Source organism: Tamandua tetradactyla, chromosome 8 (genome assembly GCF_023851605.1).
Source record: "Tamandua tetradactyla isolate mTamTet1 chromosome 8, mTamTet1.pri, whole genome shotgun sequence".
Taxonomy (NCBI): domain Eukaryota; kingdom Metazoa; phylum Chordata; class Mammalia; order Pilosa; family Myrmecophagidae; genus Tamandua; species Tamandua tetradactyla.
Genome location: NC_135334.1, coordinates 122,097,827 through 122,120,514, shown reverse-complemented (window position 1 = coordinate 122,120,514; position 22,688 = coordinate 122,097,827). Strand labels below are relative to the sequence as shown.

General features: G+C 53.1%; 1 protein-coding gene across 7 annotated transcripts in view; it reads left to right on the top strand.

Moving 5' to 3' along the window:
• Positions 1–1,278: 1,278 nt before the first annotated feature.
• LOC143644907 (uncharacterized) overlaps positions 1,279–22,688 on the top strand; it is a 39,170-nt gene continuing 17,760 nt past the window's right edge. The window contains exons 1-5 of one of the 7 annotated variants that reach the window (XR_013156963.1): positions 1,279–1,351; positions 1,445–1,808; positions 13,675–13,773; positions 13,921–14,006; positions 16,843–18,273. Coding sequence is in view for 3 of the 7 variants with exons in the window: in XM_077114493.1 (XP_076970608.1) it covers positions 1,788–1,808; positions 13,695–13,773; positions 13,921–14,006; positions 14,298–14,423 (312 nt within the window). In the remaining 4 variants the exon portion in view is untranslated. The other 6 variants (XR_013156964.1, XM_077114493.1, XR_013156962.1 and 3 more) reach the window with 6 other exon arrangements.

Here is a 22,688-nt window from a genome sequence, read left to right as displayed (position 1 = left end):
CAGAGAATTCCCCCCAAAACATAATTTAAACTGAAGATCTCCATACACTCTTTCCAAAATTGGATAGAGCCAGTAGAGAAAAATTAAATATGGATTAAGATCTATGCTATCTACTCTGGCGGCCACTCGCCACATATAGCTACTGGGCCCTTGGAATGTGGCTAGTTGAACAGAGCTGAGCTGTAAGAGTAAAATATAGATGCCAGATCCCTAAGACTAGGAACAAAAAAATAGGATATGAAATATTTCATTAATTTTTATTGATTATTTGGACATATTAAGCCAAATAAATTGTTTACAAAATGAATTTCCACCCATTTGGTTTCACTTTTTTAATATGGCCACTAGAAGATTTAAAATGACATATGTTGCTTGCATTATATTTTTATTGGATGATGCTGGCTTAGGGGAATCAGATAACACCATCAGCAAGTGATTCTGCAAAGCCCCATCATTTTCTACTTCTGTGCTTGGATTCCAAAATCTTTCCCTTATTCGTCCTTATTTCCCAAGTGCATCCTTAGAACCATCGTCCTTACTGGAGCTTGGCAAGCGGGATGCTTTTCATTTTCCAAGGAGGAGGAGAAGCTGTGAATCCTGACCTATTTTGTTACTGCCTGCTGGAGGAATTTGGGTCTTAGATTTAGTATTTTTAAAATAAAAGTAAGTCTTACCTGGCAGGGCTGTGAAGAGGATTAAATGAGATCACTTACATTCATATTTTTTGAAAAGACAAAATTAAAAGCCAAAGAGAGTTCATAATAATCAAGGAGAAGGACCTGCCCAAGTGTCCATTAATGGGTGAATGAATCAACAAACCGTGGTGTACACGTGCAGCAAACCATTACTTGACCAGAAAAAGAGCGATGCAGTGATAGAAATCGGATGAACCTCAGAAATATGATGTTAAAGGAAAGAAGCCAGACACAAAAGGTCACATGTTGTTTGATTCCATTGATGTGAACCATCCAGAGTAAACAAAGCTATAGACACAGAAGGCAGACTGCTGGCTGCCAAGGGCAGGAGGAGGGAAGGGGAGGGAGGGGAGGGGGAGGGGAAGCGGAGGGGAGGTGGAGGGGAAGCGGAGGGGAGGTGGAGGGGAGGGGAGGGGAAGCGGAGGGGAGGGGGAGGGGAGGGGAGGGGGAGGGGAGGGGAGGGGGAGGGGAGGGGAGGGGGAGGGGAGGGGAGGGGGAGGGGAGGGGGAGGGGAGGGGAGGGGGAGGGGAGGGGAGGGGGAGGGGAGGGGGAGGGGGGGAGGGGAGGGGGAGGGAAGCGGGAGGGGAGAAACTACTGAATTGGAATCATGGAGATGTTTTGGAACTAGAGAGATGTGGTGGTTTTACGTTATGAAGGTACACAATGACACCAATAGTTCACTTTAAAATAGCTAATTTCATGTTATGTGCATTTTACCTTAATTAACTGTTTTTTTTTTTAAATCAAAGTGAGATGGAAGGGACGTGCCTCCGGATTTGCTGTCCATCCCTGTTCCCCTTTCACACGGACGTATCAGTGACCAGAGGTTCTCTGGACGGTGCTGGGAGGAGCTGGGGGAGTGGGGGTGCAGTGAGGGGTGTGGGAGTGGAGGGTCTCGGAGCCCGCCGCCCCATGGCCATCAGGCAGGACAGTCAGTCCAGAGGCCCCCCAGTACCTCAAACTAGACAACTTCCTGGAATTAGATTTTAGCAGCCTCGGACAGCGGACGCTGCAGCTTCCTCTGCTCTCGGGGAGAAGGCTTTACCTTGTGTGGTTGTTGCCGCAGGGTCACAGCAAGCTCAAGCCCGAAGGATGAGGATGTCACCTGTGCAGGTAAGGCACCCAACTCGTCCCGGCCGGCCCAGGGCTTCCCTGGGTTTTGCCACCGAAAGCCCCATGTCCCCAGAAATCTCCTCATGCAGAGTGAACCGGGACAGCTGCTTGCCCAGGACAGACAGCCCTCGGTCCCAGATTTCCTAGACCTGCCCTTGCTGGAATCACCGTGGGGAACGGTTTACATGCCGACCCTCGCAGAACCCCGGGGCCGCGGACCCAAGCCAGGACCCAGTTCCCCCAGGGGCTCTGATCCCCACGCAGTTTGGAACCACACAGGAGCAGAGATGTTTGTTTTGTGGAAGGGGAAACAGGTCTAAAGGTATCTCCTAGGAGGAGGTTGTGGTGCCTCTTCCTGGCAATAATGCAAAGAGACAGCAGCGTGGAACGGGCTGAAAGTAGGGGTAAGGATGTTAAGGTTCCGATTTCCCCCTCGAGGCCTGTCTCCACCTTCTTTCTGAAATATGAAAGGCATCCTGGAGGTGTGCTCCTTTTTCACCAGTGCCTGAAGCCCGGGCTCGGTATGTCTGGGGTGATTCAGCCCAGGTGGGGAGCCGGGACCCCAGGGCCGCACCCTGGGAGGGGTCACTGGGGATGGGCCCTGTGGCCACGGCTGGAAAAGGGGTTCTGGCTTCCTCTCCTGGTCCTGCCCAACGGGGTCTTTGCTGAGACCCGCCCAGGGTGTAGCGTGCCCCAGCGGACACACTCCTTCCTGCTCCTTCTGCCATGGCGCCCAAGGGCAGAGACAGTGCTGGGAGCCCTCCGGTGTGCTGGGGTGGGAGGAGGGGGTGATGTTGGGAAGGTGGAGGAACCCAGGCTCCCCTAAATTCTCTGGTGCAGTAGGACACCGTAGGGCAAAATGTGGGGGTCTTCGGTTACCAGTTCAGTGAATGGAGCCTCACCTTTTGCCATATACAGACCACTTCTCACATGTCCATTTCCAACTCAGCCCTGCTCAATCCAACCTTGGTAATATGTGCCTATCACCTGGACTCTTGATTTTCAATGATTTCTTTCCTTGCAAAAGAAACAGCACAACAGCACAGAAATAGCTAGCACTCTGGAGCTACTGCTACTTGATACAAGTTACCACTTACCAACAAGTCACTCATGCCCTCTTAGCCTCAACATTCTCCTCTGTGAAATGGGGCAACGGCACCCATCTTGCAGTTTTGTGAGGATTTAAGACGGGGTGTGTACACATGACAGGCACTCAGGAGAACCTGTAAATGATGATGACTGCATGATCACAATAGGATACACAAAGTGCCCGGTATGTACTAAGGTGTCAGCCGGTGTCTTTGAGACAGACTCCACTCCTCGGTGACCCTGGGTCCCCCGTGGGGAGATTCTACATGAGTAGAAATAAAAGCAGCAAACATGAAAGCAGAGACACCCAGGCAGTCAGTGCTTTCTGGCTGCGAGGCCTGCCTCAGTTTATTTTGGCAGCTGCTTCCACCGTCCATGATGGAAGGAAAAAGAAAACAGGGACAGGCAGTAAAGCAAATAGCTCGACAAGGGCAGAGCTTCCGAAGGAGAACCCAGCTGTCCCGGTGGCTGAGATGCTGGGCCCCACCCTCCGGCCCAGCCTTCTCGTGCCTGCCTTTGACACGGGCTGACAGCCAGGCCGGGAAGAGTTCAGTCCACACACGCTCCAGTGGCAGCTCTTTCAGGATCACTGCTGCGGCGCCACCCCGAAACTCAGTGCCTTAACACAGGGACGACCACTTATTTACTCCTGATTCTAGCGGTAGGCTGGGCTCAGCTGGTGGCTCTTCTGTGTTGTGCGTGGGGCCATGTGGGGTCACCCTCGTGGGACCCCATCCCGCTGGCGGCTGCCCTGGGAGGTCCAAGTGGGCGCACCTAGGCAGCTGGTGCACCCGCCGCGATGGCCTGCCGGTTGGTGGGCAGCTCTCTCCATGGGGCTCGCACTTCTGCGGGGCTAGCCAGGGCTTCTTTACGCGGCATCTCATCTCTGAAGGTCTGGGCTCCCGCACCTCCCGGCAGCACTCTCCACATTGTGTTGGCCAGAACAGGCTCAGGCTGACTCAGATTTGAGGGATGGGGAAATGGACTCCAACTCCCGAAGGGAAGAGCAATCCGCTTAGCACAGGTGTGGGGTCGGGCCGAGGCTGTTCGCTGGGCCGCTGTTCTGATGACCTACCGCAGCATCACAGAGCAGTCCCCAGGCCGTGACGTTCAAGGCTTTTGTCCTCGTGTCCCCAAACCCTCCCACTCCTGGCAGGCTCCCTGTCCTCAAGCCTCCTTACTGAAGACACCTGACCCTTTTGCCCCTCTGGGCCTTGGCTGCTGGGTCCCCTTGGCAAGGCTCTGGTGTGAACAAGAACACAAGCCTGGCGTCAGCAGCCGTTCCCAGCTGTGTGCCGTTGAGCAAGTCTCTTGGCCTCTCTGAGCCTCATCTAGCCCACTGTTAATGAAGATGCTGAGTCCTGCCTCGTAGGCTTGCTGTGAAGATGAATTGGGATAAAGCAGGCAAACAGCCTGTCGTAGACCCACCTGGCATCGGCAGGCGAAAGCTAAGTCCTGGCACTCCTCCATCCTCAGTTGCTTTTACTTTCTCCACCTGGGGAACACACTTGTTTCCCTCTGGCTCATCCATTGAAAAGTCTTCCTGAATCCCCCAACCCTTGCTTCATGGGGGGCTACGCAATCCCTCTCATGAGCACCCACAGCAGTTGTATCCAGGAGTCAGCCTTATTCATCCTTTATTTCCAGTGGCTTGCACACAGTGGGTGTCCTGTGCGTGTTGGTGAATGAATGAATGAATGAATATGTGTCTTTCATTTTCTAGTTCTTCCCTGTCAGCCCCCCACCTGCCCCAGGAGTGGGGCTGGGTAGATTGCTAGGCTCACTCAGTGGGCAATAAATATCAATCCTAAGGACAGGAGCCCTAGTGGGTGTAACACGTGCTAGGGACGTTTCTAAGCACTTTCATGTAGTCGCTCATTTAACCCTCACAATAATACCGTGAGGGTGATACTGTTACTCTTCCCGTTTTATAGAAGAGGAAACTGTGGTCCAGAGCGGTGGCACAGCCTGTTCAAAGTCACATATGAAGCCGGTTGGGTGGCAGAGTAGGGCTTTAATGCCAGTGGTCTCGCCGACAGCCTGTGCCCTTATCCCAGGCACACGGCCTGAGAGTGGCTCATCCTCGTCCTCAAGCCCAGGGCCCTTGCAGTGCCCGTCCGCACTGGAGCAGCGAGGCCTGTGGCTGTGGGGCAACTAGAGTGGGCCAGCCTTGCAGGTGCCGGCCCTTGAGTAGTGGCCACACTGCAGGGAGCCAGGACACGTGTCATTTCCATCTCACAGAGGGAGAAGCCGAGTCACAGCAAAGGACGGCTTCCTCCACGGGGCCCCGAGAGTGGGCGGGGGCGATGGGCATCGAGGCAGAGCCTGCCTGCTCTAGTCTGCTAGCTGCCGGAATGCAACATACCAGAGGCAGAATGGCCTTTAAAAAGGGGAATTTAATGAGTTGCTAGTTTACAGTTCTAAGGCACAGAAAATGTCCCAATTAAAACAAGTCTATAGAAATGTCCAATCAAAGGCATCCAGGGAAAGATACCTTGGTTCAAGAAGGCAGATGAAGTTCAGGGTTCCTCTCTCATCTGGAAAGGCACATGGTGAACACGGCGTCATCTGCTAGCTTCCTCTCCTGGCTTCCTGTTTCAGGAAGCTCCCTGGGAGGCATTTTCCTTCTTTATCTCCAAAGGTCGCTGGCTGGTGGACTCTCTGCTTCATGGTGCTGAAGCATTCTTTGCTCTCTCTGAATCTCCCCTTTTCTCCAAAATGTTTCCTCTTTTTTAGGATTCCAGTATGAATGGAGTATATATATTCCACCCAAATGGATGGAGACATGTCTCCACCTAATCCAGTTTAACAACTACTGTTGATTGAGTCACATCTCTGGGGAGATGGTCTAATTACAGTTTCAAACATAAGGTACTGAATAAGGATTAGAAGAAGCAGCTGCCTTTACAAAATGGGATTAGGATTAAAACATGGCTTTTGTAGGGTCCATGCATGCTTTCAGAGCAGCACACCGCCCTCCCTCTCATGCTAGGTATGGAGCAGAGGATGGGTGCAAGCACACGGACATTTGAGCCTGCTCCTGTTTCATCCTGGAACATTAAGTATTCTTCAACCCACATAAGAGCCTCACACAGCGCAGCTGCCGGGACCCCCAGCCCCTCCCCGCAGCCCACGGGGGCACACCTTTCCAGGCCCTGGGGCGCTGGGGGGTTCCTACTTGCTCCCCATCTTGCCCCTTCTCCACTTCACACAAGGCTCTCCCTGGAGCAGGGCTAACCCACCCGGATCCTCTAGAGCTAATCCTCCCGGATCCAGCAGGGCTAATCCACCCAGATCCACCAGGGCTAATCCACCCGGATCCTCTAGGGCTAATCCTCCCAGATCCAGCAGAGCTAATTCACCCGGATCCTCCAGGGCTAATCCACCTGGATCCACCAGGGCTAATCCACCCGGATCCACCAGGGCTAATCCACCCGGATCCACCAGGGCTAATCCATCCGGATCCTCCAGGGCTAATCCACCCAGATCCTCCAGGGCTAATTCACCCAGATCCTCCAGGGCTAATCCACCTGGATCCACCAGGGCTAATCCACCTGGATCCACCAGGGCTAATCCACCCGGATCCTCTAGGGCTAATCCTCCCAGATCCAGCAGAGCTAATTCACCCGGATCCTCCAGGGCTAATCCACCTGGATCCACCAGGGCTAATCCACCCGGATCCACCAGGGCTAATCCATCCGGATCCTCCAGGGCTAATCCACCCAGATCCTCCAGGGCTAATTCACCCAGATCCTCCAGGGTTAATCCACCCGGATCCACCAGGGTTAATCCCCCCAAATCCTCCAGGGCTAATTCACCCGGATCCACCAGGGCTAATTCACCTGGATCCACCAGGGCTAATCCACCTGAATCCTCCAGCCTCCAGCAGGGTCTATGGAGAGAACCCAGGGTCTTAGAACATGGAAGGAAAATATTCACTAATCTTAGCTGAAATTGAGAGCCTCCTCTAATTTGCCACCAGTGGAAATAACAGAAAAATTCTTATTGCAATCACAATAGTTGCTGATGCCTTGAAATACCATTTATGCCCATCACCACTTAGAAAGAATGGTGCTCGTTAGACCTGCCACCAGATCTCATTATGCATTGCCTTAATAAAGAAGCACATACATCGCTGAATTATAAATTTGTGTTTTTAATATTTTGATGCTATTTTAATCTAATCATTACACTTGGCCGCCCTGAGTGTATTCATTGTGTGTGTTGAAAAATAATTTTCTGAGAAGGGACCCGTGCCCTTCACGGGAATTCCAAAGGGCCCCTGGTTCATGGAATATTTGCACAATCCTATGAGGTGAGGACCCATCCTCGTCGGTTGGATCCCCGGAAATCACACGGATGAGAACACAGGCATCCACAGGTCAGGAGAACTGGGCAAAGGCGAGCGGCCAGTGGGTGAAGGGCAGGGAACTGGACTTGAGGCGGTCTAAGGCTGCCAGCCTTCCTCCTTCCGGCACGCTCCCCCCAGAGTGTGATTGCCTCAGTATCCCCAGAGGACCACAAAAACTTGAGGACCAGAGCTGTTTTTATTTATCTCTGAGTCCCCAGCACCCTAACCCAGTGCCCGCCCAGAAAAGCTACCAAAGGTTTTTGAATGATTGCTTCTAACCCTAATGTCCCAAACACTGTTGCTGCCAAGACCCTTTCCCTGATGGAATTCTCTGGCGTTACAAAAAAATAACAAAGACTCCAAAACAGGACATAACTCATTCAAGGTTTATAGTAGCAATAGTAGGGGGTCTTTCATTTTATAGCACTTTTGATGTTTCCAAGAATTTTTATATCCGTTTTGACTTGCTTCTCAGGTGTGAGTTAGGTGCAGGGAATGAGGTGCAGGGAAGTGACCCCAGGTGGGACAGCACCATGGCAGGGCCCAGGGGCCAGCCCAGCCCTGCAGCCCTCGTCCGAGGGCCTTGTCTCCTTGGGCCCAGGGACCTCATCCCTGGAACGGGGGCAGGAATGGAGAAGGGTCGTTAGGGCTGGTGAGCTGATGCACACTGTTCAGAACAAGCTTCTGGCATGTTGGAGGGGCACAATCAGCTGAAGCTGTTCTCCCGTGTCGGGGGAACTGGCATCATCCCTGGGTTAATCCAGCTGAGGGTGCTGCCGTGGGTTAGAACTGGGTCCTGGTCCCAGGTCAGTCACCGGCCTCAGACAGGACGTGCCTCTGCCAAAGGAGCGGGTGGGGGTCAGCATGCATGGGCTCAGGGCTCCTTCACGTGAAAGGCTATGTGGGGCAACCCGGAAAACAAAAGCAGGCTGTGCGGCTTAGAGACAGGGCGAGGGCCTGAGGTCCCTCCCTCGTGCCCTTCACCCTGCCCCTAGGGGCTTTGGGGGTTGCTTGGGGACAGCTGGAACAGCTGGTTTAGCAGTGGGCAGCGCCTGAGAAGGAGGGCCGATCAGACCTCTGGTGTAGGGGGTTTAGGTGGAAAGCTGGGCGAGGAGGGGACAAGGGCGAGTCCCTGCCTGAGGCCCTGCCTCCTGAAGGTAACTGAGTCGGAGTAGAGACAAGACTTCCTGTCGCCTGCAGTATCCATATAATTCTGTAAGGGGAGTCAGAACTGCCCCCAGCCATCCTCCTTCCCCTCTGGTCAGTCCCCCTCTTTTGCTCTGATTGCTGACTCTCTTGCAATTATGAACTGCCTGCATTCTTGGGGGGCAACCCTGGCCCACGAGGCTGGTGACACGGGGGGTCCTGCTAGGGGCGTGCATGGGAGACCCCCTCCTACAAGTGCGCGCACCAGCCTCAGCCCCTGTGGAAATGCTCAGGAGAGAAGGTGTCCTGTGACACACACATGCGTGGACCAGCAGGGTCTTCACACTGTTGAAAGGTGGCAGGGGGGCCGGAGCTGCAGGAGAGAAGGCGGTGGGGTCAGCACAGCCCATAATGATGCCCGGGAAAACCCTATCGAGAGGAGCTTCCTTCCCAAATGACTTTCTGTGTGTAAAATGGTCTTCTATTATTGCTGGAAAAAGATTTTTAAAAGAGGTTAACATGCAATTTAATGAATATAGAGTAATAATGTTCCTTGTATCAAATTAAACATTCTCGGGCTGCCATCGGAAGCAAGGGCACGATGAGTAGCAGGCATTATGTGTTATTATTATTGGACTGCGTGACTGCCCTACTTACTTGGGAATAAAAGCAACAACTCCAAGCACTGCATTTGAATTGGCAAGCATCATCCTCAGAAAGAGAAGCAGGGCAGTCTGGGAGCATGTCCACCCAGCTAAGAAAGAGTCTGGGATATTACAAAACATACTTAGGATAGATAAATCAGGAGCGAATGGAAGAAACAGAAAGTGCAAGTTTTTGGGAAGCAGGAGAAAGGAGAATTTGTATGAATCTAGGTTCTCGTGGCTCTGTCTGCATGCTGTGTGGCTTTAGGCAGGTCACTTCACCTCTCTGAGTCTCCATCTCTCCACTCTGTTGTTTAGACACAACAGCCCTCCACCTAGACTTTTGTGAGGGTAGGATTGCTCTGTTGTATGGGCTGTTGTGAGGATAAATTGAGATTATAGATGGGGACAGCAGTTTGTAAGCAGATTATAGATGGGGGCTATTGAGTTCTGGGAATTGATGATAACTGAAATGTTATGTTGATTTCTTCCCTCTACCCACCATCTCCTTCTGAAGCCTGGCTGCCATATATCATATTTGATAATAGTAATCCACATTTATTAAGAGCTTCCTAAGGGCCAGGTATTATTTCACTCAGTTCCACTGTAAGTTTATGTGGTAAATATTATTATTAACAGCATTTTATGGACTAGGAAATGGAGGTTCAGAATGGTACATAAGTTTCTCAAGGCCACAGGGCCCTGTAGGTGGCAGGGATTTAAATCCAGGTCTTTGTGACTCAAAAACCTTTTAGTTCTTATGCCACATTTGCCTCAGAAATATGCCTGACAAGCTGTTTCCAAACTGCGCTTGCACACCTCCAGGGACAGGGGGCTCATTACTGCACTCAAACCTCTCCCCACAATGACTGCTCTCCCCTGACACATAAAGCATTATGATGGGGATATTATTATCTGTAAAATAGAGTGATTGGAGTAGATACTCTCTTAAGGTTCATTCCAGATCATCACTTTGGGAGCAGAAACATTCACGGACAAACCCAGCCAGGATATAGAAGAAAGGATTAAAAATCTTGTGTGAAAATGGAGCACAGCAAGTAAGAGGTGTGTGTGAGTGGGGGCAATTCATCCTCTTTTGCCAATTGCTATAAAAAAAAAACATTTGCTGGAGCAGAGGCATTTATTCCCTGCTGACACATGGTGCGATTTTGAAATATCTCCACAGAAGGGAAGATGACTGAGGAAATACAAATCTATTAAATGTGCAGGGCGAAAGGAAAAGGGGCTTCCATAAAAGGATTTTGAGACCATATCAAAGGCTTCTGAGGCCAGAGAGGACTGTTGAAACACTACCAATTAGAGCTAAATGGGAAACCAGCTTAAATCTAAAATTAAAGATGAAGTGCACCAATTAACCTGTCTTCTAACAGGAAACACGGCCTGTAATGCTCTGTGCAATTTAATATTTTAAAATTATGACCACAAGCATCTAAGACTCTTGTTCGACAATATAAAATGGGCAATAAAAGTCTCAGTGGGTCTTTGCTATCAAGAGGGAGCCGGCAAAGTGACAGTGGGGACCAAGGAGACCCCGAAGTCGCGCGTTGACCTCAGTTAGAGCCTGTCCAGGACACCCGTGCCCGAGGCTCTCCCCGGTGGGAGCCTTTGGCTCTGCGTTCCGTGGGCTTTGACAGGATGGAGCCAGAGGGTCCCCCAGTGATTCCAACGGACTCCCCTCGAGCAGTGGTTCTCCACCCTGGCTGCATATTTGAAACCCCGAGAGCTCTAAAATCCCTCCCGCCTGGGTCCTCACCTGGCCCAGCGTGGCGGGGACAGTGGTATTTCTCAAAGCTCCCCAGCTAAGAGCTGCCACTCTCGACGGCAGGCGCGGGGGCAGGAGCAGGTGGACACATGGAACCCGTTGGTCCTTGAGTTCCCGGGATCCGCAGGGTGGTGCCTGAGGTGCTGTGAGTGAGGCAGGCAAGGAAATAGGTCCAAGGAAAACATTTCCTCCTGGGCAGCGGGCAGGAGAGGAGGGAGCTGTGCAGCCAGGCAGAATTCAGCCTCTGACAAAGCCCTGGAGAATGAAACCCTGCGTATGAGATCCGTGGCTGAGAACCCAGATTTCTGGGCTACCAATGACTATTTGGGGACACTCCAAATGTGGAGACTCCTCTCCCCAGCTCTCCAGTCCCAGGCCTGGCCCTGGACTGGCTTCCCCTCCATTCTCCAGGCTTCCTCTTCCACGGTCTGGGCTTCAGGACGGGGCCCTGGGAAGGTGCTGGAGACAGACAGATGGACGCATGCCCTGCAGACAGACAGAGGGACACATGCCCTACAGACAGACAGAGGGAGGCATGCCCTGCAGACAGACAGAGGGACGTATGCCCTGCAGACAGACAGAGGGATGCATGCCCTGCAGACAGACAGAGGGACGCATGCCCTGCAGACAGACAGAGGGACGCATGCCCTGCAGACAGACAGATGCCCAGAGTGAGCATCTACTGTGAGGCTGTGGGCAAGGAGGTGACCCTGCCAGGGGCTCAGTTTCCCCGTCCATGGTGTGCGGACCATGGTGAGAATCACGGGGAGTGGGTTGCTGTGCGCTCCTCCGTGAGGCCCCGAGCGTGGACCAGGCCGCACGGCCTCCATGCTTTGGCCTGATCTGGCCCCTCCTTACTGCCCCCCAGGTCCAGTGTTACTGGACTTGCCGTGATGCCAGGGTTGGGCCAGAAGCTTACCGCTTTGTTCTCCTTTGCATGGTCTCCATCCTAGAATTGAGGTTTTAACCTTCCGAGGAGCGGCTCTCTCCTCCGACCACCTGCCTGGCCTGCACTCTGCACCCCTCCTTTGTACGCACCCCCCCTTGTCCCACATACATGAGAGCTCCTGAGGACAGTGCTGGGTCTCCTCATCACCCAGGGGACAGGAAGCTCGTGCCTAATCCTCCCAGCAACCTTGCCGGGTGGGTCCTATTACTACCCCCACTTTACAAATAAGGAAACTGAGGCACAGAGAGGTCAAGTCAGGTAACCCGTCTCAGACCTGGGGCTCGGCCTGTCACCAAGCGCCACCACGATGTCATGAGAATAGAGCTCCTGAGCAGGGCCCAAGGAGCACTGGTGGGGGCCGGCATCCCCCCCTGCTCTGGAGCCCCGTGCAGCCCCTGAGGGGCTGGCCGTGCACCGCGGGTGCCTGGAACTGCCCCTCTGCAGAAGCAGCCCTCCAGGGCAGGCACGGTTGGTCAGAAGCCCAGAGAACCAAATGTTCAGAACAGAGCTCCATGGAGTGGGCAAGGGAAATCCTGCTGTTTTTGCCCCAGGAGCCAAATGCAAGCATTTTGGGCTTCCCTGGCCCGGGCCCTCTGAAGGGCTAGCGGAGGCCTGTTCCTGCCCCTGTGACCTTCAAGGATCCCACGGACACAAAGCGCAAGGACATTTGTTGCTGGCTCCCAGGAGAGCCCTTCCGAACTTGCTTTCAGGCTCGCCAAGCAACTCTGCCCTGTGGGGGTGCTGCGGGTGGCGGCGGGATTCTTTCTCTCGTCTTACGGATGGCTAAGTGAGGTGAGGGGTCTTGTCTAGAGTCGCTGCCCCGTGAGTGCAGGCCGGGAACCCACTTCTCCACCAGGTTTTCAGCTGGGCCTCTGGGTTCGGGTGTCCCGTGGCGGAGGGTGGAGGGACCCACGGCCTCTTCCACGTTTCTCCCACGGTGTTGGCAGGGATGGGGCTAGGAGGGCGGTGCAGAAGGCAGGAGGCACAGCACGGGAGCAGAGAGGATATTCACACATGGCTTAGTTTTTGTTCCTGTTACATATTAGGGATATTTGCTCCTGTTACATATAAATCAGTTTTCCACATACGATTTCACTTGAAGAAAAGGATGAACAGCTTAAAAATAATTGAAAACCAGTGCACCAAAGCAAGTCTGTAGTTTGTCCCTGCTGGGTTGGTTTTTGATGGGTGGACTTTCTCTGCCATAATGGACGTGAAAACTTCCAAAACTAGAAGAGGCAGCAGTTGAAGGAGAATATAAGGGGAGGGGCCAGGGGCAATGTCTCATTGCTGAACTTAATTTAAAAACTTTAGCTATTAAAAAATAGGCAATGGTCCCCTTGATACTGGCGAGATTCAAGTGGTCGGCCCCAGGGCAAAGGGAAGAACTGGTTCTTGTCCGAAGGGGCACAGCCATCTTGGTCGGGCCAGCTCCTGATCCCAGCTGGTGTCTCCGATCCCCAGGGGTGCTCCGAGGCAGAGACCAGCGCCCATCAGCGCCCAGCCTCTGAATCCTGACCCGCAGGCACTGGGCAGCAGGGTTTTCCCCTCTCTAAGGAAAGCACCTTAAGACTCCCTGTCCTTGGGACCCTCTCAGGTGGATCATCCGGCAGCACAACTTCAGCAACATGTGGAGTTTAAGGAAGTCACTCAGACATCTGCAGGGGTTAAAAGAGCAATTTCCTTCTGGGCTGCCTGTGGCTCTCCCAGAGGAGCATGTGGCCCCCGGGGGCCCGTGGGCAGCCCCTGCTGTCTCTGGCTTCCGGCTGTTTGCGTGCCCAGATCCAGAGCAAACGTGGCTGAGCTGACGGTTCACACATTGCCGGGCCCTGGGTGAAATAAGACACGGCTTGTGCCCTTGAGGATCAGGGGACATGCCAAGAACCTGTACCATCCCTCCCCAGCCCCTACTTCTGGCCACCAGGCTCTGGAAGAAATGATGACAGGAGCCACTTCAATTTACCAGGAGCCTTACTTCATTGAATTATCATCAACCACCCAAGGTAAGGCGAGTCCTGCTGCTGGTTACATGTAGCAGATGAGGAGACCGAGGTTCAGAGAGGTTAAATCAGGCAGTAAGTGGCAAAGCAGAGACTTGAACCCAGGTCTGAAGCTCAAGCTTTTACTCTCGACCAAACCCTTTTGTGCAGACCCAGTGTGCCTGGAGAAAGTGGAACCCCATCAAGCTCACCTGCCTGGGCTCCTGCCTCAGCTTCCCTGCGCATTCCCACAGGGGGTGAGTCACTCCAACAGGGGTAAAGAATGGTGGTGGTGGGGGGTACGAAAAGTCTTGTCCCTTTATCGATAAGGCACATATATGCACACACAGTACATGAACAGACAGAAAGTGCCTCTGTCTCGTGGGATTGGAAGTGCACGCGGCCCCACCCCCTCCCCCCTCAGGCCTGAGCTGCCCGTGGCCGCAGTGATGCTCTCCTCGCTCATGACTCGACTGACGCGTCCATTCTTGTGACATCATGGTGGCGCCTGGCGCCAGGCTGCGCTCAGCTGCATCCCATATTCCCAGATCTGTGCAAAAGCAGTAAGACATGCACTGAAGACTGAATTCAAAGCAAATGCCAAGAAGACTTCTGGCAGCAGCATAAAAATTGTGAAAGTGAAAAAGGAATCATCCACCCTGACTAAGGCTTGAAATGCTACATTTCCAAGGTGAAGGTGTGTGGGCACGTTTATGGCAGATTGGAAGCAATCTGGCTTCACGGGGAGAAAAAGTACTTGTTCATAGATTGACAATGCCAATCAAATGAAGTGTGGGTCAAAAAATTTTTTTTACGGGGGGTGGCAATTAGAAAAAAGATACCCAGCACATAGTAGGCACTTGGTAAACGGCCATTCCCTCTCCTTCACCGTCTGCTGGGGCCAAGCGTGAACTGGTCCCACTGGGAGATTTTGTGTATCAGTCTCAATGGTCGACGGGTCCCAGCTCCGTCCTCAGCGCTTTGTCCCGTGTTGCCGAGGCCCCCTGCATGCTGCGCCCGGGTCTGCTCCACGGACCCAAGCCCACGCCCACATCCCTGCTTCCTTCCGGGAGCCTCCAGCTTTCCAGAGCGGCCTGTTGGGACCTGTCCTAAGTTAAACAAGTATGGGCTTAGTTCAGCTCAAATGAAACTTGAACACTTCAGGTTGTTGTTGTCAGTTCTCCCAACACAGGGAAAAAGGTAATTGTCAATTACCGAGCCCATCAACCGAGGTGGGAGGAAAATCAATAACATGGACCAATACTGAGTGTTCTGCTGCCGATCAGGACGCCAGGGGTGGGAGCCTTTCAAACAGGCCCACGGAGTAATTGGCTTCCCCCTTGTGACCCGTCCTGCAGACTCTACAACTCTCCAATTAACATGTACCATTGACAGGCACACAATTATTTGGGTTCACTTATGCCCCAGCCAGTGTTTGTTCAATCAGAACTTGCAAATATGTGGGAAGTGCACAGAATAGCAAATACAGAATGACCCGGTGGGGGGGGGGGAGTCTAACAGTGGGTCTTAAAGGAACCCTGGACGCAGGGTTTCTCTTCCAGAAAATGTTACGAATCTGACCTCAGGTGCTGACTCCTCTCTCCCGTTCTGACTGTCCCTGAATGGACATGTACCCATCCCTGCTCTGGACACGCCCCTGAATGGACATGTACCCATCCTTCCTCTGTCCCTGAATGGACATGTACTCAGAGAGGGCTGCCCACAGCTTGGCACTGCCCCCAACAATCTATCAGGGAGGAGGGGGCCATGGGCCCCGTCCCGCTGCGGTTGGGACACAGCTGGGATGTGCCTTTGCACAGGAGCCCCCTCCTATCTAGAACACGATTTCTCACCTCCTGTAGCCGGACCGTTCATGCATGTCAGCTGGGCCTCCCCAGGCCAGGCCATGGGCCCTTTCCCTGGGTGCCCCTGGAGTCCTCGGCCTGCTTTTTCCCAAGCACTTAGACCGCTGGACCACAGGCACTCGCTTAATTCCCAGTCCCCTGACCAAAGAGCAGGCAGCATGGAAGGCGCTTAGGAAATGGCTGTTGGGCGGACGTGTTCAGGCAGACAGTGAAGAAAAGGGAGGGGAAGTGAATGGACAGATTTGTGGGCACACGGAATAGGTAGGGAAAAGGTTGACTGGTTGGGAATGAAGATGGATGAGAGGACAGAAGGATAAGTGGGGGATGGACCAATTTAGGTATAGAAAGGAAGAAAGTAGGCAGGTGGCGGACGGAAGGATAGACAAGGAGACTGATGGGTGGTTGAATGGAGAGTGGTGGGTGGGTAACTGTTCTGAAGACCGTTTGGCATGATTTGGACTTAATCTCAGCTCTGGCATTTCTTGGCTTTATAATATTGGTCAAATTACTCCTTCTGTCTGGGCTTCAGTCTTCTTATCTGTAAGATGGAAATAATAATAGAACTTTCCTTCTAGAATTATGAGGATTAAATTAAACATGTGAAACACTTATGACAGTGGCTGGCAAAAGAAGGGCTGAATAATTTTTAGCCACTATCCTTTTTATCATCATCATCATTACTATTCATAAATGGAGAAGCAAATGGATGGATGGATGGATGACTGACGGGAAAACGGATAGATGGGAGAGTTAACTCATATACAGCTGAGTCAATGGATGGTGGTGGGGAGAGAATGGAAACAGGGATGGGTAGAGGGATGGGTTCTTAGTGTCAAGGGGAGCGATAAGGAGCTATCGCGTGGACAGCTCTTCCCTGAACCCACCCACCCCTCCCTGCCATCAGAGTCTGCTGCCTGCCTCTGGTTCCCAATGGGAAATCTGCTGGATTCTCCCCTCCCCCATCCCCAGGGCCTGCTGGGGGACAGTTTACAAATGCAACTATCCTTCTCTGAGGGTCCTCCCAGAACCAACCAGCTGATCGCTCGGTCCCTGCCCAGCTGTCACAGATCTGTGCCCCCCAGCCCAGATTGCAACACCCGCCCCCCGATGCCTGACTCCCACGGGGCCTCGTATGAGGCTGTCGGGCGTTCACTTCAGACTTGGGCTTTTGGTGCTCCCCTGAGGGGATAGGACACAGCTTTGCCTCTCTCTGTCCTTATTCCTCTAGGACGTGTAACTGCCCTCATGTGCCTAGGAAACCGAGGGACTGAGCACCTACGCTTGGCACTTATTATTGTCTTTAATCCTCATCACAGCCCTTAGAGGTAGAATATAATTATCCCCATTTTCACACGAAGAATCCGAGGCCCAGAACCCCACAGAGCAAGGAGAAGCGCAAAGAGCTGACCCTGCGTCTCCCAGCCGCATGCCAAGGCTCCTTCTACAGCTGCCCACTGCCTCCTGAGAGCAGTGTCCCTCCTCTGGCTGATTGCTGAGGGCGCAGCGCGGTTGACCGTGAGAACTCCGGCTCTTCCCCATCCCTAGTTGTTGAATCCAAACAGCACACCCTTCTCCTGAAGTCCTGTCCATCGGCAAAGCCCCTCTGTGCTCCTCGTCTCGCGGTGCCCCGAGAGGCGGCAGCGTGAGCACTGGCCCTCAGTTACTGACCGTGGAACCGGGCCCCCTAAGCAGCAAAGCCGGGACAAGAACTCGGGGTCTCTGACTCGGGGGCCAGCGGGGACGGGCGTGAGTGTGCCGGAGGCAGAGCCACTGGGCTCCCAGGAAATGGACGGTGGGTTTAGAAATTCCAGAAGGCTTCGAGAAGCCCCTGCCTCAGGCCTGGCAGCCAAGCCCGCATCAAGCTGTCAGCTGAAATTAGCTTCAGCTGTGAGCCGCTCTCAGGGCTTCTTGGGTCGCAAAGGGCACCCCTGAGGACCACAGGCCGGAATCGTGGAATTCCAGGCACAGGGCCAGCAGGTACCTGTCATTGTCCTGTGCAGGCGACCTAACACACCTCCCTAAGAGTCTGCTCCTGAGCCAGGGATCCGCGTTCTTTGAGGTAAAGAATAAATATCTAAAAGCTTAGGGTATTACGTGATGTTCAAAGAACAATTTCACAGGATCCTCAACATAAATCACATACACAAAAAGGAAATTGGCAATCTAATCTCACTTTTGGACTTGAAGGGAAAAGTTCTAAATAAAATATTAGCAAATGAAATTCAGCACTACATTTTTAAAATTACATCATGACCCAGTAATGTTTAATTCAGGAATGCAGGGTTAGTTCAATATCAGAAAATTTATTGTGTAATACATGATATTAGCCAATTAAAGGAGAAAATCATAGCATCACCTTAAAAGATGCAGAAAACACATTAAATCCATTTCAACATGTACACATGATTAAAATGAACAGAAACTCTTGGCAAAGTAGGGAAAGGAGGAAACTTTCTTAATCTGATAAAGTGTATCTGTTGAAAAACTTGAGTGAATTTTATACTCTATGAAGCTTTAGAGATAATTCTGCTAAAATCAGGAAAGGGATAAAGTTGCCATCTAACATTAATTCTGCTCAACATTGAACTGGAGGTCCTAATCAATGTAATAAAGAAAGAAAAATAGTTCAAGAATTTGGAAATAAAGAATCAAAACAGTCTTTATTTGCTTTTCTTTATAGGAAACCCCAAATAATCTATAATCCACTATAACGGAAAAGAGAGCTCTCCAAGGCTGCCCAATAAGAAGGTTATTACATAGACATCCATTGTGTTCAGAGTCAGTAGAAACAACTAAAACGAATGGAAAACAGAGCCCTTTCAAAAGAACAATGCAACCTAAAAGGTACCTGGGAATAAATCTAGCAAAAATGCACCTGGTTTTTATGAGGAAATTTATAGAGCATTAGAGAAGGAAATAAAGGGAGAACCGAGAAGCCTGAAGGGCTCGGAAAAATGAAAATGAGACAGAGCAGGTGGCAGGAAGTGCTCCCGAGCGCCCAGCCTCCTGCACCCTGCGTGGGACAACGGAAAAAGCAAAGAACGATTTGGATTCTGGATTCTGGGCGCGTGAATAAGATTTTCTCTCTGGTAATGGACTGCACGTTCATGCCCATTTGTTACAAGCACAGCTAAATGCACAAGCTTGTTTCCCACTTAATAGTACAGCAGGGATATTTCCCAACACACTCAGTGGTGTTTGAGGAAAACATGAAGGATGATCCTCCCGGGCGGACATGTATGGGCATTTACCCTATTTCAGGGATGAGAAGGACACTGAGGAATGGGCGAGGACACAACATCTGTCCAGCACCTGTAATCCCCACAACCAGCCTGGGTACTGACAGCTCCCCTTCCGTCTTGCAAATGAGGGGGCGGGGCGGGGGCGGGGCGTGTCCGGGACTGACCTTGGGTCTCCAGGGGTCTTCACTTCATGCCGCCTCCCAGCACTGAGGATGGGGCAAGCCTTGCTGACTTCTTCGTCTCCCCCAGACTGCCTGGCACCAAACGATGCGGAAGGACATGCTTCTGCTCATTTAACACGTGGGCACTGAGCACCCACTCTGCCTGGCACCGTGCTACCCTGGGACGTGGCAGGGAGCAAAGACCCTGCCTCAGTTTCCTAGGAGTGCTGCAACAGATCACTGCCGAACTGGTGAAAACTGCAGAAATGCATTCTCACAGCCCTGCAGGCCAGCAGAGCCTCGCCCCTGCTTGCACTGAAGGCTCAAACGAGGACATTCTGTTGGCTCTTCCAGCTTCTGGTGCTCCAGGGTCCCCTGGGCTTGCATCACCCCAATCTCTGCCTTCACTCCCCATGGCCGTCTTCCCTGTGTCCCCGGGCCACAGATATCCCTCTCCTTTCTCTTTAAGGACACTAGGCATTGGAGTTAGAGTCCTCCCCAAGCTCAGGATGCTGTCATCTTGAGCCCCTTCTTACATCTACGAAGACCCTAAGTCCACACGCACAGGTGTTGGGGTTAGGACTTCAACATCTCCTTTGGGGGCACAATTCAACCCACGACACTGAGCCAGTCCCAATGGAGAGGAGCTTCAAATAAGTCTACAGCCTGCTAAGTGGTAGTAGATGTCATGTGCCCTCCACCCCTCGCTCAGAAAAAAGAGGGCAGGGTGGCAGGGAACACGTGGGTGCAGGCACTGCACATGGCAGTTCTAAATTAGGGTGCTCAGGGAGGGCCTCCCCGTGAAGGCAGCATTCCAGCAAAGACCTGAAGGCAGCAAGAGAAAAAGCCAGGTAAGGACCTGGGTGGAAAATGTTCTAGGCAGAGGGAATGGCAAGTAAAACAGCTCAAAGTGGGAGCACCCTGGCCTGCTCTAGGGAAAGCAAGGAAGCCAGTGAGGCTGAGAGGACCGGGGAGTAAGGCAAGGACGAGGAGGGCTGTCCTGCCCCAGGGGAGCACTGCTTCTCTGAGATGCAGGCAGGCTAGTCTGAGCAGGGCTGCGGTGCCACAGAATCCCCACTGCCCCAGTCCAGGCAAGACGGGCTGGCTGGGACCCAGGCAGGCATGGGGAGGGGGCAAGGACCGTTGGGGTTCCAGATACATTTGGAAAGTAGCTCCTCAGGATTTCCTGGTCGATGTGGGATGTGAGAAGCAGAGAGGAGCCACTGATATGACGAGGTGCTTTGGTCTGAGCAGCCATCAACTGTGCTGAGCCGGACTACAGGTGGGGCGGACTGCAGGTGGGGTGGACATGCGGGGAAAGATCGGGAATGGAGTTCCGGAAGCGTTGAGTGTGAGATATCTATTAGGAAATATTGGTAAGGTGGGTGAATATTTGTACCTGGAGTCTGGGGCAAGGTCTGAGCTGGAGATACACAGTTTGGAGTTGTCAGCATAGAGACCCAGTGTTTAAAACCAGGAGACTGGATGAGTGAATTAAGGTCCAGGGACTTACCTTCAGGACACCCAGCACTGAGAAGTTGGAGAGGGAGCCAGCGAAGGGGGCTGGAAGGCACAACCAGCCAGGTCTGCGAAAACCAGGGGTGTGTGGCATCTTGGAAGCCAACGAGAGTGATTTAAAAAGTGGGGGTGATTAACTGTGTGAAATGCAGCAGAGGGTTCAGCAGGGGGGGCTGAGACACTCACCGTGCCTCCGCCTCCGGGGTCTTTGGCATCATTGGCAGGAGCAGGTTCGATGGAGTGAGGATGCAGAAGCTGATTGGGGTGGGATTCAGAGAAAGTAGGAGGAGAGAAACTGGACACAGGCAGTTCCTGTAAAGGGAAGGAGGGAAATGGGTGGTAGTGACAGTGAGGTCAAGAGGTGTTTTATGAATTTCTAAGAAGGGAAAAATTACGACACATCTGTAAGCTGATGGGAAGAAAGCAGCAGAGAGTGGAAATCGGGGACGTGGATAAAGGAGAGAAGGTTGCTGGACAATGTGCTCCAGGCTGCAGGAGTGGACGGGCTGTGGGACAGGAGGCGTTGCCTCGGGTGCGGGCAGTGCCCCCGGGCTACTGGAGGAAAGGCCGAGGGCTTCTGTTTTCTAAATAAACTTCGGATGGGGGCGGGGAGGAAGGGTTGGCGGTGTGAGGCCGGAGGACCAGGCCCGTCCAGGGGCTGAGGACGTGGAAGGACAGCAGGTAGCGTAGAGGACCTGCTGAGAGCTGTTCATTGTGCGCTGTGTGAAAGAACAGGTGGACGGATGACCGGCTTCGGGTCCCCCGGGCACGGGGAGCCTGTGTTTTGGTCACCGCTGCCACGTTTCTAGCCCCAGCTCAGAGCCCGGCATTTAACACGTGTTGGTTAAGAGCGACAGAATGAATGCATGTGGGACCAGCAACGAGAAGGGGGTGTCCGGATGGCCGGAGGGTGTTTTCCTTCGGGCCCTCCTCATCTGCCCCAGGAACCCAGCCGTCCTGCAGGAAGTTAATTAGCTCCGGGGTGTTTTTCCTTCTGTTCTGAGCTGTGAGAAGGGAGCCTCTGCTCCTGACAGCCTCAATTGCTCCTGCTTCTCCTGAGCTCTCCCCCACCCCATAGAAGGCTGCTGTGAACACCAAGACAGCCTGGCCTCCCCGGAAGCCGCCCCCACCCTGCCCTGGAGGGGCCCTGGGGCCCGAGCCCACTCGCCCCACCTCTGCTGCCCAGGGGCCTGAGGGGCTGATCGGACTCACACAAGGCCCAGGTGCCCGGCCCCTGCCCACTTCCGCCAGTGAGCCCTGCAAAGCCCTGCTCTGGGCCCCTCTTCTACGCGCCCAGGCCCCTCCCAGGTGCTTTAGCACCTCCTGCAGTGGTTTCCATCCAGCCCAAACGGAGCCTTTGACCAAATACTCACCTGGGCGGCATCCCAGGAGAGGCCTGGGGCTGGGGCCTAGGCACCTGTAGTTTAGAAGTGCCCCAGGTATTTTCCAAACACAGCCAAGGTCGAGTCCCACTTCCTCACCCATAAAACCAGACTAAGGGTGCCTTTCCCATTCTGAGGAAGGAAAAGCAAAACAGAGTGGCTGCTATGCACTGAGCAGTCATGCAGCGCCCAGCCCGCTGCACCTTCTTTGAACTCTGCCTGGGCCGGTGAGTCCCAACTGGCGGGGGGAGCAGCTCCCAGCGGGGGACCAGCTAGCCCTTGGCACTCAGCCTGCAAGCGGCTTAAACCCATCCGCGTGTCCCCGAGGTAGTGTCACACCTGTGCCTGCACCTGGAGGCCTCATTCACCTGTGTCTGCACCTGGAGGCCTCATTCACCTGTGCCTGCACCTGGAGGCCTCATTCACCTGTGCCTGCAGCTGGAGGCCTCATTCACCTGTGCCTGCACCTGGAGGCCTCATTCACCTGTGCCTGCACCTGGAGGCCTCATTCACCTGTGCCTGCAGCTGGAGGCCTCATTCACCTGTGTCTGCACCTGGAGTCCTCATTCACCTGAGGCTGCTTAGTTTCTCTTCTGTCTCAGATACAAATAATGAGAATCCCAGGGCGAAAGGCTGAAGTGGGTTTTTTACCAGGCCGAAGACAGGGTCCTGGGGAGGTTGGGAAGATGGCACCATCCATTCCATCTGGAAGGTGCTGGAAGGAGTTTGCAGAGCAGGGGAGCGGGCACTGGTCAGGAGAGGGGAATTGGG